General features: G+C 36.3%; 1 protein-coding gene across 5 annotated transcripts in view; it reads right to left on the minus strand.

Moving 5' to 3' along the window:
* Window positions 1-19,972, minus strand: part of TLE1 (TLE family member 1, transcriptional corepressor) — a 78,806-nt gene that overhangs the window by 17,382 nt on the left and 41,452 nt on the right. For all 5 annotated transcript variants that reach the window (XM_031557324.1, XM_031557325.1, XM_019610529.2 and 2 more), the window contains 6 exons: window positions 16,927-17,043; window positions 13,309-13,362; window positions 11,540-11,692; window positions 10,596-10,740; window positions 9,700-9,890; window positions 8,810-8,886 (listed from right to left, as the gene is read on the minus strand). In XM_031557324.1, the coding sequence (XP_031413184.1) occupies window positions 8,810-8,886; window positions 9,700-9,890; window positions 10,596-10,740; window positions 11,540-11,692; window positions 13,309-13,362; window positions 16,927-17,043 (737 nt within the window). The remainder of the gene's footprint in view (window positions 1-8,809; window positions 8,887-9,699; window positions 9,891-10,595; window positions 10,741-11,539; window positions 11,693-13,308; window positions 13,363-16,926; window positions 17,044-19,972) is intronic.

The following is a 19,972-nucleotide window of genomic DNA, read 5'->3' on the forward strand; positions in this document are numbered from 1 at the left end:
AGCCTGTATTGGTGCATGCAATTATTCCTCCCTAGGTGTAAGACCCTACACTTGCTTGTGTTGAACCTCATCTGGTTTCTTACTGCCCAGCTCTCCAGCCTGTCCAGGTCTCGCTGAATGGCAGCACAGCCTTCAGGCGTGTCAGCCAATCCTCCCAACTTCGTATCATCAGCAAACTTGCTGAGGGTGGCCACTATCCCCTCATCAAAGTCATTGATGAAGATGTTGAACAAGACCGGACCCAGCACAGACCCCTGGGGGACACCACTGGTTACAGGTCTCCAGCCAGACTCTGCACCACCAACGACGACCCTCTGCGCTCTGCCAGTCAGCCAGTTCTCAACCCACCTCACTGTCTCTCATAATTATATCATCTTGAATAAGTATTTTGGAACAATTGAAAGGCTCTGTTTCCCAGGTAATTTTAGCACTTCTGCAATGTCTGTATTTACACACTGCACGATCTCAAGCATATGAAAACTCAAGGTTGAGGAATCGAGTCTCAGCAGTCATAAACCATTACTCCTTAGGGAAAGTACACAGAATTAATTGTGATGATTAAAATCAGTTCAGCATGAAGACCAGGGCACAGAAAGCAACAAAAAGGTTTCAGATTCAGGGTGGTATTTTTTCTTTGTTTTTAAAAATAATGAAAATAGTACTGCAAAATCTGTTTATATTATACTGGTGAGATACTGCTGTTACACTCACTGCTTTCTTATTCAAGAGAGCGAAGTGGTGAAAAACAAGTAACGTTTTTACTAATAGGATACCTTCTCCCAATTATACTATTATTTTTTTCTAATTTATTTTTGTTCTCAGGACTGTGCATTCTTTTCCAAATATATCTTCTTCCTCATAAATCTTTGGTTACTATAGTTCAAGTTAAAGCATTGATCTTCAACGGACCAAAGAGTAGGTAATTCAATTTAATTTTTTGTTCTAAGTGAGTAGTTTTCAAGTTTTTTATTGCATGTTTCCAAGTATTGCACAGTTTGAAAGAAAGGAACAAGTAAGATTTCTGGATCTGTAATAGATATCACAATGTAGTTGGGCTTGTTTCCTAAAGCAACTGAATATGCCTAGGAGCTGAGAAGAAGATATTCAGAGAGAGAAGAAAATAGAGAAGGCTCTATTTTTATTTCACACAGAAGATAACAGTAGTGTCATACAAAGCAGTACCGCAGTCCTCACCAGAGGGTAAGAGCAAAAGGTAATTGACTATATTTTAGCAATTAGTAATTGCTATAAACCAAAGAAGAAGTCAAGTCCATACACACGCAATTCCTGTGCCTTATTCATGTTTTGTGGTTGGACAAGTCAGCTGAAGATATGCTCAGAGAATGCACAAGTAGAGAATGAGGAAACAAAAAAGGTGACAAGTAAAACTGATGAGAAATGCCATATAAGGAAGTTTACTCCCTTATTTGTATACAAGTTGCAAAGTGTATCAGATGCATCTCCTCCCATGGAATCCTTGTGCTGGAATGGGCTGCCCAGGAAAGTGGTGGAGTCACACACCCTGGAGGTGTTCAAGGAATGTTTGGATTTTGTGTTGAGGGATACAGTTTAGTGAGAACTACTGGTGATAGGTGGATGGTTGGACTGGATGATCTTGTAGGCCTTTTCCAACCCTGGTGTTTCTGTGATTCTTTCCCTTTTTTCCCCTTTTTTTTCTTTTTGTATAAAGAATTACATAAACGGTAAAGGCTGACAGAGGCATTTGTACCATTTCTGTGAAGAGAAGTTAAGACAGAACTGTCCCAGAGAAGCTATTCACCAAACAGGTGAGACAAAGGATAAGTGAAGAAGAAGAGTAGCAACAAAAGTGCTCAAGGCTGCAACTGCTCAGGTTCAGGTACAGAACTAAGCACTCACAGCATTTGTTAGGCTTAAAAGCTAGGCCCCATCCTGGGCTACAGATCAATTTGTTTTTCGTTAACAGTAAGAGTACACAGAACTGCAAAACTCTGTAGTTTCAAGTCTGCCCTTGTTTTTATCATGGACATAAGAAAAACAATTAAACAAGTATCGAGCAATTGTTCCCATTACATTCAAGATGAATAATCCACTTGTCTTTTTTTTTTTAACCATCCTATAGTTGAATACAACCTAGATGTTCCGTTCAATTTAAAGCACTTAAATAGTGTTTTGATATGACTGAGCATATACACAGCTTTCACATTTCTTGTTGAAATGGGGTGAGAAAAAGACAATAGAAACATTTTTGAAGTGTTCCATGCGCACTGTAGCATTGAGATGATTCTTCTGCTCTGAAATTCCAGAAATTTATCTCAATGTAATTTTAATTGAGTATAATCTTACCAGTATATTCACATTTAAAGTCTGATTACATCATATTAAAAGCTTCATTTTTATCATCATGGTCATGCATTTGCTTCCAAGACTCATCACCCCTCAAAATGGCAGTCATCAAAAAGACCAGTGGTAGCTTCTTAGAAGTCAAAGCAGCTTTTGTTACAGCGCAAGTTATCAGTAATCCACTGCTTAAGAAAAATGGCTACACATTGCCAAATCCCCATTCCTCTGCCAATACAAATACACAAAAAAGTAAATATTCCTGTTTGCTCAAAGGCATATAGTATATCAGGCTAACATCAACACTGTCTAGTAATGTCTACTACATACTACGTTACAGCAATTTTCATTTCAAATGCCTTTCTCTTCTATCCCCTTCATAACTGAGCCCAAAGGAAACTTGTATAATTTGCAAGACCAACACTCCCTAGATGAAGTAAGCTTCTTTCAGAAGAATAGAGTAACAGAGGCACCAATGCAAATAATTTATCTGCTGCTTAAGTGCTAGAGTCCTAGGTTACCTTTCCATCAGGTCACATAACCCTCTAGGTTGGAAAGGAACATTGCTTTAACACCCCTTCTCAAACAGGGACACCTACAGCAGGTTGCCCAGGCCCATGTCCAGGCAGCTTTTGAAGAGTTCCCAGGAAGGAGACTACACAATATCTCTGGACAACTCATGCCACTTCTTCCAATATGTCTATGTCTATCTTGTACTGGTGGCCCAGGACTGGACACAGTGCTCCCTACTCCAAACTCATCAATGCTGAATGGAGGAGAGGAACCACCTCTCTTGACATACTGGTAATAAAGCAGACAGAGATAATATTAGAGTTCTTAACAGCAAGGGCATATTACTGGCTCAAGTTTGATGTGGCATCCTACTATACTCTTACCTACAAACAAGTAAGAATTAACCGAATTTTAATGAGATAATTTAATTACACATCTGTGTCCTTGAAAATGAGGAGTATTTTGGTGCTCCAACTTTTCCAACCTTGGAAACACAGTTTTTCTTTGGGGAACAAAGTCTCTCCCACTATAAGCAAAAATGAGAACATCTGATGAAACTGAACATATATATTTCCTATAGGACCTGATGACATTCATCCCAGGGTCCTGCAGGAACTGACTGATGTAGTTGCCAAGGCACTCTCATATTTAAAAATTCATGTCAGGTAAAGCTTCCCATAGCTGGAAAAATGGTAACCATAACTCTCACTGTTAAGAAGAGAAGGAGGGGAAATGTAAGAAATTAAAGGCTGGAGAGCTTCACCTTTGTGCCTGGGAAGATCATGGAACAAATCCTCCTAGCATCTATGTCAAGGCCCATGCAAGATATGGAAGTAATCTAATATAGCCAGCATGTCTTCATGAAGGGCAGATTATGCATGGTGCCCCTGTATAATAGAGGACTGCATCGGTTGATAAGACTGATCTATAACATCTACCTAGACTTCTGCGGGGCCTTTTGTCTGGGAGAATTCCTTGAAAGCAGCCTTGTGGAGAACAGCTTAGAGGTTCAGAGAGATGAGAAGATGGACATGATCCAGCAGTGTGTACTTGTAGCCCAGAAGACCAACAGTATCCTCAGCTGCATCAAAAGAGGGATAGCCAGCAGGGAGAGGGAAGTGACTATCCCCCTCTGCACTGTCCTTATAAGGCCCCACTCAGAGTACTGCATCCAGGACTGGGGCTTCCAGCATAACAAAGATGTGGAGCTATTAAAGTGGGTCCAGAGGAGGGCCACAAAGACAATAAGAAGGCTGGAGCACTTATAAAGGCAGATTGAGGGAGCTGAGCTGTTTTAACTTCGAGAGGTGATGGCTTCAAAGAGACCTCACTGCAGTCTTTGAGTACTTAGAAGGGGCTTACAAAAAAGATGAAGAATGACTTTTTATGTGGGCAGATACAAGAAGTAATGTTTTGATAAACTAAAAGATGGTAGGTTTAGATTAGATATAAGGAAGAAATTTTTCACTATGAGAGTGATGAGGCACTGGAACAGCTTGCTTAGAGAAGATGTGAATGCCCCATCTCAGGAAGTATTCAAGGTCAGGTTGGATGTGGCTTTGGACAAATTTGGTGTTCCTATCCACAGCATGGGCACTGGAACTAGATGATCTGAATGGTCTTTTCTAGCCCAAAGAATTCCGTGATTCCAAGATTCTAAGAACATATTAATTTATATCTATATTTACACTTATACTTAAGTAAGTATTATGGAAACACTGAAATAATACAATACAGAAGAACTGTATTGGTGTGAAGAACAAATATTAGATCAAGACTTAGAACAGAAATAACAGTTATAAGACTATTCTCTGACTTGCTGACAGAAGTTAGAACTAATTCCTCCTCCTCTTCAAATAAATTTTTACACAACAAGCTTACACATTAATTCACTGGCCAAGAACATGGCAGAACAGCTAAAATACCTAACTATTATCTTAAGAATAGATATAATGTATGCACTTCCTGTGAACTTAAAATACTATGCTACAAAAAAAAAGACTTCCACTTCATCTCTCTATTCAAGAATTCAAACAGAATTCTTTAGCTGGCACAAAAATACTCTAGCTGTAGAACACAAAAGCAGAACACAAAAGTTCTTTCTGTTGATGAGTGCGCTTTCAAAATGATGAGTCATTCTCCTATTTATTTTCATGGAAACTACAACAGATACAAAGAACACAAAGCACTATTTAACAGAGCAAATTCTCAGCTACAAAACACTGTCTTTCAACATAGGTACTACTGTTAGCTATGCATTTTTGCCAGTGACAAAGAAGACCCTGCATGGCACACTCATAAAAATCTGCACTGGTGGAGGTGACCCATTGTCACTGTCATCACTGCTGAGAGGCACCACACATCCCTCACTGTGCTCACATCCACCAACTGGTCTCTAGAAACATTTAGAAAGTATCAAAAAGCAAGTGGGAAATCTATATTTTATTCTAGAATATAATAAAATTAACACTCCTTTAAAATATTTCTCATTGTACATTCACTGAACAAATGGAATGATTACGTGAACAGAAAAATTCCTTTTTTTTTCCTCTCTTGAGCAAAAGCTAAAGTTTACCAAATGAAATTCCCTTTTTCTGCTAACAGGAAAGAATTTTTTCATCTCTGTCAGTGTCTGCGTAAAACATTTGAAATATAATTTTATTGGAAGCATGAATATTGAGAAACACAACTGTTCTCAGTACTACCATTACTTCAAAGTTATAGATACCAGATGAGCAATGCTGTGGACTTAAATCTCATCAAAGAGCTTGAAAATCTATGCTCAGTTGCTCATCCAACTAATATAAGATGTGGTTCACATTCTGGGGAAATCCACAAGACTACTAAAAACTAAATTATTACTTTAAAGGGTTTAAAGGCTACACAAAGCAAGAAACATTGATAGCAACATACCAAGAACCTATAGCATATGGCATAATTAAATGTATCAAAAAACAGAATGTAAGACTCTGACATCATATGTATATGTCCAAAATAGCACCAAAGAAAAAGATAATTACTGCTTAGATGATGATCATGTAAGGCAATTTGGAAAGTTGGGGGGAACAAAAAAAAAAAAGACAAGAGCAACTGCTAAGAAAAGAATAAATTACTAGTAAGAAGACACAATGATACCAAGAATATTAAAACATATGAGACCACATGAGCATACACAGAAATATCAAATTAATATGGACAAGCTAATAAGCCTCATAGCAAATAAATAACTGCTTGTTATCAAATGCAAAACTTAGCTCAGTCGCATAGATAAGAAATTAGTGAAGACTTCAAGCTTACTAGGTTGCTACCTTGATTGTCCAAATAATTTTGCTAGTAATTTTGAAGGAAACAAAACTGTCAGATTCACATTCAGGAAGATAAAAAGATGGTAGTAAAGACATCTAGCCTAGCTACAAAACAAGGCAAGCAACAGACAAGCTTTTCAGAGTATATTCACTTGGTAAGAGTAGATAAAAGACTAGGAGTAGACTCTTCAGAGGCTATTGATTTCTAACAAGCTAGGCCAGATCCCAGAATGCACAGGGGTTAAATAAAATTAGGTGCTACCAGACATGTCACTCTTTTGGGAAGAAACATGATTTTCTCTTGTAAGCAAGGCTGAGTGTACAAACAGTCCCTGCAATGCTGTTGTTAAAAGCACATAGCAGTGAGCGTACATATACTTACAGCTGGAGATTCAGTAACTTAATCTGATATATTCACTTATTAAAACTCCAGATCTCAAAAAATAAGTTCAGTGTGACACCTTGCTTGTAATCTTTGGTAAAGCAGTTTTTGAAAATAAACCAAGAGTACTCAACTAGTTTGCCTGAGTATATAACACCTGTACTCTGTGTGGACAATACAGGAGACTTGCCTAATGAAAAAGAGGACTATTGAAAAAAATTGCAGGCAGTGCAACTTAGCTAAGACTGCATCTGGATAGATGTAGCCAAACAAGATGAAGACAGATGATTCTAAAGTTGTCACTGGAATGACAAGAGTTCAGTGTCTGAAATTTTAGATTTGAAAAACATATAATGAAGATAAGCAAATAAGTTCCTTTACAGGAAATGACTGGCTCCTATGACCGTGAAAAACATTATGGAACACATCAATCAAATCAAGAATAGAAACTGTCTCAAAGTTAGTGATCTGTGAAGCAGTTCGAATAAAGTGCTGAACAGACTAAATTAAAAAATTAACAGAGCTATATTTGGCTATAAAATAACATAATACAAAGTTTAATGTTACACAAGCACTGTTTTTCTGCCTTGAAAAGTGCAACAATTAGGACTTAGTCACAGAACAATCCTGACTGAACAAAAATAGGTTTTCATATTTTATATGGCTAGGCATGGAATAATGGAATATGTCACTGGAAGCCTGTGAATACATTTGATTAGAAGTAAAAGCTTACACCCATCACATTATGAAATCTTCAAAAATATTTTATGTAAGAATGCCAAATTCTACTGAAGTCAGCAAGAATGAGTTTGACCCTTGACAGAAAATATTTTAAGAACGAAGCATGTTCCTTACTGTGCTAAATTTAAACACACTACGATCTGATACATAACACCAACTCAGACACCTCACATCAGCAGTCTTGTCAACATACCACTAACTTCAAGTAAACCCAAGATCTAACAGGTTTCTCACATTGCCAAGAGTTAGCTATGCCAGTTCTCAGAAGCATGGAGGATAACAATAAAGACATATCTAGGATGGCTATTATAATCTAAGAAGTCTTCTGCTTTCATACTGCTGTACAAGAGTACAAGAAAGCACGTCTTTTTACCTGCAAAGTGGTTAACACTTTTAAGGGTGTCTGAATTGCTGACAATTTACCAGTATGTATTAATAGGAGTTCAATACGAAGACAAATGTGTGTGTATACATGTAACTTTCTAAATTATATGTCTTATAAATTAAACAGTAGTTTCTGATTTGTTTCTGAAGTGGCAGAAGGAAAAGTTATACCAGTTAATTCCCAAAAATCTCGTAATAGATTGGTACAGAAGACAGCATGCAGCAGATTACTTGAGCACTGGCTGCAGTTGATTTCAAAATGATGTACCTAGATTGTGAGGTGCTACTCTAACTGCAGCTTTTTTCTGAAAGACAAGTCAGGACTGATTAACAAGAGTGAAGGTAGGCCAAAAAATGAGGTTGTCCTAACAAAGTCAAAAAGTTGTTTTAATTCTCTCTGCTCCTTTATTTCCAAGAAAACAGATAAGCTCTGTTTCCCCATCCTACTAAAACCAAATTATTGGGGAAAATAAATAAATACACTGATGCATAGTTTTTCATGAATTTATTTCTGTTGCCTCTGTAAGTCAGGACATCACAGTAGCATTTTATTTAAGCATTCCTTCACTAATAATTAAAATTATTCAATAAAAAGAAGTTGTTGTGTAAATTAACCTACATCTATATATCCCCAACTGCACTAAAGATTCCTTATCTTTTTGCTCTCCAGCTGCATAGTTATACAAACATTTTTTAAACTCTGGTCTATTATACAACATGTGCATCAGCTGCTAAAGTAACCATTTCAGATCCTCGTGCTTTTAAAACAAGAGCCAGACAAGGAGTCTGTGAGTTAGTACTACACATTTGTGCTTGGTACAGCCAGAATTTGACTTTCAAACTGTTTTTCCTTACACATTTTACCACTATCTTCCTGTCTATGTTTCCTTTAACTTCCTTTATGATCAAGAAACTTAAACAAACAAGCAGGATTTACTTTCAATTGCTTTTCCTTGGAAATAGTTACATACACGTCTGTTTGGGGGTATGACAGCTACCATTCTAGAATTTATATGCTGTAAGTACTGTCAGAAGAAGTCCAAAAAAAAAAACTCATGGGAACAAGCAAACACTGTGTCCTTTGGAATTTTTCTTCACAGATACAAAACATTTGTATTCTCTGTAAATATTGCAGTTGTTACCGAAGTGTTAAAAAGTTACTTACGGTTTTCCCCCAGGAATTCCTGCAAGATTTGGAGGGATTCCAGGTACTCTTATGTGAGGAGGAGGATCAAACCCAACCTGACAGTGGAAACAAATTAAAAATCAAACTTGCAGTTTCTCATTCAGCAAACACTACTACCAAAGAGGAATTCTGAACCAAACACACATTTTAATTCTGAACACTATAATCAAGATAAAATTGTTATTGCTTTAAGAAGTACATATGCAATTTAGGATTTCCACATTTTCATGTAACAATTCGTCCAGTTTGAGAAAGTAGCCTCATTTACAGAAGATGACAAGCTTAAGACCAATCTTGCAAACTCACAGGTGGATAGGCTATGCATATGTTTGTGGGATCAGGCTCCCAGGTTATTCTGATTGATAGCAGCAATGACTGCTATGCTTCATTTAGTGACTACACCCACAATAGCAACTACTTGTAACACACCTTATCACAGAGCTTTAAGATTTCTCATGTTGATTTACTCCAAAAAGAACACAATACAAGGAAATTAATTTGGTGTGTCTGTAAGGATCACAAATCTTGTTCAGCAAAAGAAAAGCAATTGTTCACAGCACCGGTGAAGAGATTTGTATCTACTGAAACTGCTTTTTCATTTAAAGCATAAGCAAACAGTTTAGCATTTATTAATTAGACAAAGCATTGATGAGAAAAAAAAAGCAACATACATCAATACACTAAGATTCTTTGTTCTCAAGGTACGGATTTGTTTCTCCATCCACAAAGCGAAGTGAAACACACAGTGAAGCAGCCAAGCCTCTGGCACTTTTATAACTTGGGAATTCAACAGTGCTAAATGAAGTATGTAGCTTTCCTCAGTGACCTGCAACTCACACAACTGAGATTGCATACAATGTGTGGCCTACCATAGGAGATCTTCCATATGCAACCACAGCAGCTGCTGCAGCAGCAGCACTCATCTGGGGTGACATGTTGTGCAGGCTGGCATATGCTGCCCCTGGACTGGTTAGTTCTCCATTCATGCCAGCATGAGGCACCATTCCAAATGGAGCAGGATACGGCCCTTGTACAGCCAAAGGTGTGCGCAAACCTGCAGCTACGGAACAATGAAAGCAAGTAATTTTATTGGATTTCACTGCACACAGCGTAGAAAGTAAAAGAACTTTCATTTTGGCCTTTGGTACCTAACCTTCCCCTTACACACATGCACACACACAGTTAAGAAACATTTCCATAATTTATCACTACTACCACCTCTTTTCATTCAGTGTAAATAAGGTTTACTGAGATCTGAACTCAGTGATTACTTCTAACAACCTCTTTTAGCATTTCCATGTTTCCATTTCTGTAATATTTTCCTGTTTATATTAATCTCTCCATTGCCAAATTAAGCAGTAAAGCTGACAGGCATGGTTTACACAGCTCATGTCTCAGGCAACTCTGCTGTACAAGCCTGAATAACAAAAATAAACTTCTCTCTGCATTTATCAAGATTTACACTGCAGCAAATATTAGTAGATTCAAACAAAGAGCTGGAGAAGTGATTGCATTCAGACTAAGTACTAGAAGCTTCTCAGAAATCTTTCATTAAATACAGTCTCCAGACTATTTCCAAAAGGATAAAGAACAAAGTAAACAAAGAAAAATGAAAGATAGAAAAATATTCAAACTCTTGCTAATCCAAACATCTGCATCTCATCAAGTCCTCAACATCAAGAAAAAAGTACTTGGTTAACATTTGCATGGAAATGCATATTTAAATAATCTTAGAACCATAAAAACTTAAGAAGTACTGCATTACCAGCCTGGTTAACCAGAGGGTCCATTGCTGGAGGCTTGCCAAGACAAGGACGAAGTCCTGGAGTTGCACTAGTGCCTGGAGTTGGCACATCATTTCGAGGAGTCGGTGTGCTGGATTTCAGAACAGGCGTGCTGGCTTTTTCATGCTGGTATCATTAAACAAATTAAATTAGTATTATTTTTAATCCAAACCATATTACACAATTTATCACAACAGCAGCTGGGATGCTGGGCACCTACTAACTAGTCCCTCAGCCAATTTTCATAAATCCATGCAATGCTGACAACATTAACTTGTGAAAAAAAAATGCTGACCTTTTGATTACTGCCAGAATTGGGAAGAAAAAAAATAAATAAATAAGATGTTATTTTTCCTTCTTCCATTGGCATTAAAAAAAACACACAAGAATTTTTTTTTCAGGAAAATACAGTATGCATCACCACATTATTTTAGTGTGAAATCCTGATTACTGGACACAGTGAATCGAAGTGAAAACAGAGTACCACCACAGTTGATAATAATCAAAGAAACTGTGACATAAAATCTTATCAAGTTAGTTATTCATTGAAAAGTTTTTCAGCAGCAGTTCATTTAGAAAAATGTAATAAAAGCCTGGGAACATGTTAGTGTCTACATACAGATCTATAAAAGACTTAAAGCACAATCATGTTTTTTCTTAAACAATATTTTTAATTGAATCTTGTGTTCTCTAATAAATTTACAGCTTATTTGACAGAAATGCATGAGATACAGGAAATCAATGTGAAGAAGGAATTATTCCTGAGGAAAAAAGCTCAATGGTACTAGACCGGTGTAGAAGAACAGTACTTCAGATTCTTACAGCCATACACTTTCTGCAAAAAAGTAGTTGCTGAAGAATGGAGAGTCAGACCTTACAGGAAAAAGAACATCTCTCTAGAGAACAGACTGCTTATAATACTCACCAAACTCATTTCTTTGGATTTGAGAGAAGTGGAACTTCCTGAAGAGGCTGTAGATGCTGGACTGCTAGAGGCATCTTTCTTCAGCAAGCGGCTTTTATCTATGCCATTTTCACGTGGTGAATGAGTAGGACTTGCCCGTGGAGATGAAGGATCCTAAAAGAATGGAGAAGGAAGAGCAGCACAGAACCGTTAAGAGCTGGTAATCGACACAACTAAAGAATCAATTCAGGGAAAAAAATCCCAAGAATTCAAACAGTATATTTGAATGAAGCAGTAGTTTGCTTTCTATCTCTTTGGAAAGAAAAAAAGCCCTTAAATCCTTTCATCAATTATAGACATAACTAAGTGCAATCTGGACTTATTCCACACTACCTAAATCATAAACACATATCATAAATTGATTCCAAACATAGAACTTGCCTTAGTTTGCACTCAGCTTTACATAGATTGCAAGCATGCATGACAACTGATATGAACAAGGAAGGCTTACAATAACTGCAATGAGCTTACACTGCTTCCGTATATGTTCTTTATGTGATGCTAGTGAAAACAACCATTTCAATAGGAATAACATTCATTTAATTTCGTTTCTAGGGAATATACACCTTGCTCATCTTTTTCTTCAGAAAAAGAGAGAGATGCAGATTTTATAACACTATATAAAGTATATCTATATAGCATATCTATTACTTTTAAATTCCATTACTTCATTCCTTAAATCTACATAAAAACTGCAATCATCTCTCAAGCGATTTTCTTTCTGTCTTCTAGAGGCACTTTCTTCATTTACTCAAAACAGGCTTTTCTCTCTTTCTTCATTTACAAAACAGGCTGCCCAGCAAGCTACAACACCATCAGCTCTGTAGGTTTTCCAAGCTCCTCTGGCTCATCAGAATAGCAGCAAGAATTAAGCAGTCCTCACTAGACGGCAGTAAGTCTACTGGCTGATTATTGAGCAGTTTCATTTTAACCAGGACTTCTGAAATGATTACTGAAATCCTTAACTGGATACACATTTTTTTTACTTGGTTGAAATCATTTGGGCTTTTGGAGGTACTGAATACATTCCCTCCCAGCATTTCTTCCTGTGCTTTTCACACTGTAGGAATTTCTCCAACATAGTTAGGACTCCTACATCTTTTTGTTGTGTGAAATAAAAGATGAAGGAATGGAAAGCCAGTTCCTTCACCCTGATAGCACAGATAAATCTCAGTCTTGGAGAAAAAAAAACAATAAAGCAGCTACTACCACTAGGAAATGTTGTGGACTGATTTCATTCTGATTTTTACTGACTTCATCTTAAATATGCCTGTATGGAAAATGCTGCTCTTAGAGTAGGTCGTTAAACTAGTAATTTTTAAGCCCCTAACAATGTTTTCAATGGTATTCCTACTCTTAAACATTAGATCAAGTATTGTTTTCCTGTTTCATTTGGAGACAGCAGTTTGCAAACTTCAGCCACCTGCACCTCATCACAACTCTCTCCCCTACAGAACAGTTATGAAATGTCAGAAAATAACTGCAGAGAGAACAGATCTAGACAAAGAGGGGAAGGAAGAGCTAGGAGCACAGCCAGTTGAAGCTAGGAGGAAGACATAATCAATACAGAACTAACAAAAAGGACAATTGTTGCATATTTTTACTATATTCCACTGTTTTTTGTTTGTTTTTTAATCTAAATGCATTTTTCTTTCATGTTTTCTTTGGGATAATATTAAAACTATATATTAAATATAAAAACATAAAAATTTTTAAAAGTAAAAAGTTACCTCATTGGATACATCTACAACCAAGTTATCATCACTCTTGTCCCCATCACTGTCCTATTAAAAACAAATAAATAGTTCAATTAGTACATTAAGAGTTAAGAAGGGGAAGAGAGAATGAGAAAGATGTGTTATCTATTCCAATTTTTTTTTATTTTACTAGAGAAAAACAAACAGCATTTCATTACTTATTGGCAATAGGGCAAATACTGAAAATCAGAACGTAACACTTTACTTCTGCTTCAGTAATACAATCTAAATAAACCACAACTATTTGAACGGTGATGATCTCATTGTAAGTACAAGAAGATCCAAGACCCTTCTCTACTACTACTATAATTACTACCAAAAAAAAAAAAACAAACGAAACTCATTCATGTGCTAATCATATCTGTTAATATGTATGTTGCTCCAAAAGCAATGCCTCGGATTTACTTCCATGGAAACTACAATAGATACAAAGAGCACAACAACACTATTTGATAGAGTACATTCTCAGCTACATAACATCACTTTTCAACACAGTCACCACTATTAGACAATTTCTGCAGATGAGCTGTTTGAAATACTCATTTTGGGGCGTGACAACTGTGCATGGCTGTCCAGTATATGGCTTATCATTCATGCTGCTGTTGCTGCCAATGCTGAAACACCACCCATCACCACACTGTGCTCACATCCACTGTTTGGTCTCCATAAACATTCAACAAGCATTGATGAATGCCAGGGGGTGCCATTTGTTTCACATGGAGGAATTTAGTTCTACACCTTTGCTTCATACACATTATCACATCAGACACCATTTTGTCAATCTGTCCCTCCACTGCCATCTGTTGCACAGGAATGAAACATAATAGAATACTGGTGGGAAGGTTCAACCTCTACTGCCATACCACCAATATCTGCCTCTGATGCAGTGGGCCAAATTCATAAAACAGGAGGCATTACATACAGTGTAGCCATCATATTGTTGGAATTATTACTAAAAAAAAAAAAAACAACAAAACAACACATCTCAGAACTCTATTTTTTACATTTATTTCACAAATCAAATCTGCCAAAGTGACATGACTTCTTCTCTATTTCCAGACAGGAAAGTTTTGAAAATTGAAAGTTATGGGAAAGAAAAAACTACAGAAATGTCAATGTATTTCAGCATTTTAACATAACAAAACCAAAATATTTAGACATTCTTAAATTGCAATGTTTTATTGTGGCTTTTCAAGCTACGTTTTGACTCTCTTTTACATAATTCTTTGTTCACCTGAGCTGCCCTAGATCCCCACTGTAGTTGTAACTCAAATGCCCCTTAGTCTCAATCTCCAAAACAATCTACAATCCTCCAAAACACACACACTGTGTATCATAATATATAGTGATCTAATGATTTCTCACATGCTGATTCAACCTCAAAGGACTCTGGATAGAAAACAAAGCAAATGAATGATGAAACTTAAATCTCCCCCATGGTAAGTTTGACATTTCCGATAAGTATGCTTTCCTTTAAAAGTTTCGAGGCAAACAAATCAGACAGAAAGAAGACTCATGTGTCTTGTACTAAATTGGCAGCGCTTTCAGAATGTTTAGGCTACAACACTTAACACTGTAGACAACGTAAAACACCATTTCCTCCGAGTCCAAAACATAAATATCAAAACAAATAAAGAAAAAAATAAAGCCCACTTCCACAGGTGGACTCAAGCCTTTCCTTGTTTTGGTAGGTAATATTGCTTTAAGAAATACTATACACATAGGTATACAGGAGTGCCACTAAAGACAGAATTGTGACTCTGTCCGTCACTCAGGAAGCTGTCCAACCAACGGATGCAATGGGAGAAGGAACAGAAAAGATCCAATTACCTGCTATCACTTGAAAAGTACTAAGTATACAGCAAGCAAGAATAGGTTATGGCATATAGGACACAGCAGATGTATTCACCAAAATTCACCACCTGTGAGATGCTCAAAAGCAGTTTCAAGGCTATACTTGAATGTACTCATCTGACTTGGTCATCTTAAGAAACATAAATTTACTGTGATTATCAGAGGCATCTCCCAGAGGAAATATTCATATCAGAAGAGTCTCCTCCCTAACAAATGCACAGATTGAAACTATCCAAGTTTTAACATGAATATTAGACAAGTTAGAAAAGGAAAAAAACGTTTTGTATCTTGTTTCCATAGCGAAAATTCCTACAACTCATGTCCTTCCCTTCTGACAAATGTGGTACTTCTTGACCCTACAAGACCCTTCTCTAAAGTGACCTGGAACTCAGCAGTTCTGTGTTTGCTGAATTGAGAAATCTTACAAGAAGCAACCCTTCTTTCACATCAAAATATATCTGAAGCTTTCAGATACCTTTGTTTTGCTCAATTCTTTATTTTGCTATTGTCTTTATCTGGCATATTTAAAATGCAGACTAAAATAAACCATACTTCTCTTCTGCAATATCCTTTCCATTTCTTTCCAAGAAAACAACAAGAAAAGCAAGCTCATCTTTTTTGATTACACCTTTTACAATTTTAAAAGAAAAAATGCAACCAGAATATTGAACCTTCAAAGATGAGGAAGTAACATGAGGAGGTTTGCTAGACCTTCCTGTAATCAAAACCTTGTTATTAGAAAATGGTGATAATAGAATTAATAGGACTTGAAAAATCTCAACAGTACACCACCATGATGGGCAGAAAGGGAGAAAGTAAGACCCTGTACTTGTAGCTCTGGTTTAAGGATTACTGACAGTAGGATCTTTCTACCCAACATATGTTGGGCTCAAGAGGAGAAAAACTACACTTCCAACACTGAGTAATAAAAAGGCACCTGGCTCCTGGATTTCAGTAACTAGGAATTAATTAGTGACTGAACTCATTTAAATCAGATATTCTATCCTACTTTTGATAACAATTTCTGTTAGATGGAAGATTTGCTTTCCAGAACTTTCTCAAACCATCCTTATTCATGGCTTGTTCAGGAATCATATTGTGATTTGGTTGAGCTTTTTAGCCTTCAAGTAGAAAGCCCATAAACCTTTTCAGATTCACATGCGCCACACTGTTATGCTGAAGAGCTTCTTTCAAATCAAGTAGTACACAAGTTTGATAAAAAATGCAGAGCATAAACTGCATAGTTTAATATTTTGTTGTTTTCTGCTGCAAGTGCTGTATCAATCAAAAACTAGCTTCAGGAAGTTGGTACAGCCTTACAGTGTATTCAGTTTTGAGTGGTGACTGTTTTTCAGCTTGGTGATAACTAGCATCAGAAAAATTTCCCAGATTCCCCAAAAGAATGAGTTTTACCACTTCAAATAAACCTAAACAAGTAGGTTTTTGGACAGTCCAGAAATGTACCTTGCTGGAAGAAATGTCTTGGAACACTCATGAATCCTGAACGGGTACTCGTGGCTCTTTATCTACTGTTAAGGAATATTTCCAAACAACAGCTTGAACTATTGAGTCACTGTTTTTTCCACAGTATGACTAATGGTCTCTCCAGCATATATATTCACATACTGTATCAGGCACAGGAAATAGATTGCCTTGTTCTTCACAGCTCTTTTACCTCTCTTACAAACACAGCATCTGCAAATAAATTAATCATTTCTTTGACGCAGATTTGCTTACATAGTGGCTGGAATCCTTATCATCCACCTTTCTCTTTTTGATGTCATTGGAATATTCAGGGCCATTCCTGCGTTTATCTGTGCTTCGCAGACTGTCTGGCACCAACAGAGAATTACTCTGTAAAGACAAAAAACAAGGTCAATCAAAAATTCCTTTCAAGATTCCTTCATATACGCCCAAAAATTCAAACAGGATGCGATAGATGTTTTAGAAATGTGATAAATACATAGTCTTTCATTCCATTTAATTCAACTCAAAATCCTCCAGGCAAACATACATAGCTTCATGCATTCTAAGAAGCATGGGTTTTCATCTATCAAAAGTTTAGTTCACTAGTCAGTCATCGTCTATTTAATTACTCAATTCAATTGAATTTTTTCATGTATTAGGAGAACCAGTCATGCTGTTTATTCATCAGCAAGTAAACATTTTTTTTTAACTGTCATATTTACAAATAAAAAACTCTCCCACTCTTCCACCACCGTACACCTATTAGACTTTGGTATGTTTACTCTTAAAAGAGAGATATATGACAACTTGCCTTTTACTCTTTAATTAATATCTACCAAATAGGGTTACACAGTACTCATTTGTTAGATGTGTCAAAATACAATTGGTCACTCTCACCAGATGCACTGCAAAAAATACTAAAAATCTTTTCTTCCAACATAACATTTTCTACTAGTGTGAAATTATGGCTGAAATGTTGTTTAATCAGACTTGATATGGAAAAACTGAGGCCAACACACACATACACAATAGACGAAAGTACAGACTTTGAGATCTTTTCCTCAAACTACAAGACTACTTTCGTTCAGATATCATAAGTACAAACTGTTGACCCAAAGAGAAAGGCATTTTAGACATTTTTCAGTCACATGACTATGCCTGCAATTCTCATCTATATCTCCAATCCAGCTAAAACATTAAAACGTGTTACAATGAGTTCTTTTAAGTGTAGGATTAGCAAATGCAAGAGGGCAATTTGTTCAGTGATGTGTTAATACTGTTAACATTACTGAATGAATTGAGAAAAAGTTTCTCTTCACAAAGACGTGGTAAGCCTAGTTCCTAAAAGCAAAATACATGCTTTCATAAATATATGTTTATATAAATATACAAACAGGTATTTACACACACACACATGCGTACTTTGCAAAGACAAAGCCTAATACCAACACACATGCCCTAAGTGTAAGTACTCCAGGAAAACACCTCTATTTCCCTGTGAGACAGAGATATTTACTCTTAATATATCATTAACATTTAATAGTAGCCAGTGGACTGCACAGTGAATATATTCCCCTTTAAGGAATACATTCCTGAGGACAGCAGGGTAGTTTTGCTCTGACATCAGTATTCAATCTCAAGGAGAACAAAATAAAACTGAGTACATAAGGCAATTTGAATCCTCTTTTTCCTACTTCAAAAGGAAGTGCACTTTAAAGCCAACTCTAAGCTCTTTTATTATTGACTATTCAAGCTAAACAAATACCAAGGGGCTTACATAAAGTATACAGGAAGGTCTAATGAAACTGAATATAAAGAAGCTCAAAATAATGTCTTTACCACAATGTTATTCAGCTGAAAGGTGGGGTTGTTGGATCACTGAACTAATTGCCAAACAATCTGAATTTAACCCCTCGTCTCCTTCCCAGATGCATACAAAGGACTCAGGGATTCACTAGTTTGAAAACATTAAAATCCATCTTCAACTTATTAACATAGAATTCATTGTGACTATAGCAGTAGAAACATCATAAGAAGCAGGCTGCACGGTCAGACTTGAACACAGGTTTGAGTACTGAAAATGCCTTTTCTTAAGAAGTATTTTCTTGAAGAGAATCTTTCATTTAAAAAATAATCAAATCTAAGATATTGATTGGAATAAAACAATGAAATTCAGTGTACTAAATGTATACACATTTTCATTTTAAACTGCCAAAATTAAGTACAAGTAAGTAAGAAAGTGTCAAGTGGGCAGAAGCTGGGAAAAATGTAGAAACCTTGTCATTTGAAGTTAATATGCAGGACTCTAAGGATCAGTTTGCAAATTTTGGCATAAAGTATTATTAAAAGAATTTTAATAGTTTTGTTCTAGTTTAATGTAAAGTCTGCCTATACAATGCTGACAATATTCTATAAAGTTTGTTTTTTAGAATTTCAATACTGAGAAAACTAGCTAGGAACTCAGATCTCAGACATGATTTACATAGAATGCAACCTGTTTATGTGAGCACACACTGTGTAATTCACTTATTTGTTACATCTGAAATCATCACTCAGTTAAAAAGCAAGAATGAGGTAGTTATTGGGATAAAACATCTTTCTTCTGAGAAGCGACTAACCAGCAGCACCCAAAAACTGCACCATCTGGAGAACTACCAGAAAATTCTATAGATCCCACCACCTCCAAAACACCAAATGAATACGAAATTTGATTTTTGTTGAAAGACTGACGGCTTACTTATCATGTAAATACATATTTTTAGTAATAATATAGAGTCCTGAGAAATATATTCTTCAAATTTTTCCCTCTATGGACATTTACATTGTTTCTCTAACATCACATTCATTTAAGGCACTCTTCTCTGGAATCAGAGAATCCATGATAGGCACTATTGCAGAACAGATTATTGCAGAATAGATGTTGTCTGGCAGTTGAAAGAATATCATGATACTAGTCCGGCAAAATTTATCATTAAAATCAAGTAAAAAATGACCTATTTATTTCCTTTATGAGTACAAGAAACTGTTAACAACCGTGACCAAAATCAGATAAAGGGTAACTTTAGATTAAAAAACAGCTTGCTACTGTAAGCCACCACAATTATTAAAACAAACAGCTGCAAAAGATTTTGTTTAGAAATACGCATTTTTTAAAGCTATGCTTAGTACACCCAGATAACTAAAGTAACAATAGTAAAAAACAGAAATACAAACATTAACTGGGAAAGTGTCATGGTTTCATGATTTTTCATTATCAGTATTCCACATCATAACACCATGTAATGCACTGGGGGTTTGACTGCTGATGCTCAAGTTC

Source organism: Meleagris gallopavo, chromosome Z, assembly GCF_000146605.3.
Source record: "Meleagris gallopavo isolate NT-WF06-2002-E0010 breed Aviagen turkey brand Nicholas breeding stock chromosome Z, Turkey_5.1, whole genome shotgun sequence".
In the NCBI taxonomy this organism is placed as follows: domain Eukaryota; kingdom Metazoa; phylum Chordata; class Aves; order Galliformes; family Phasianidae; genus Meleagris; species Meleagris gallopavo.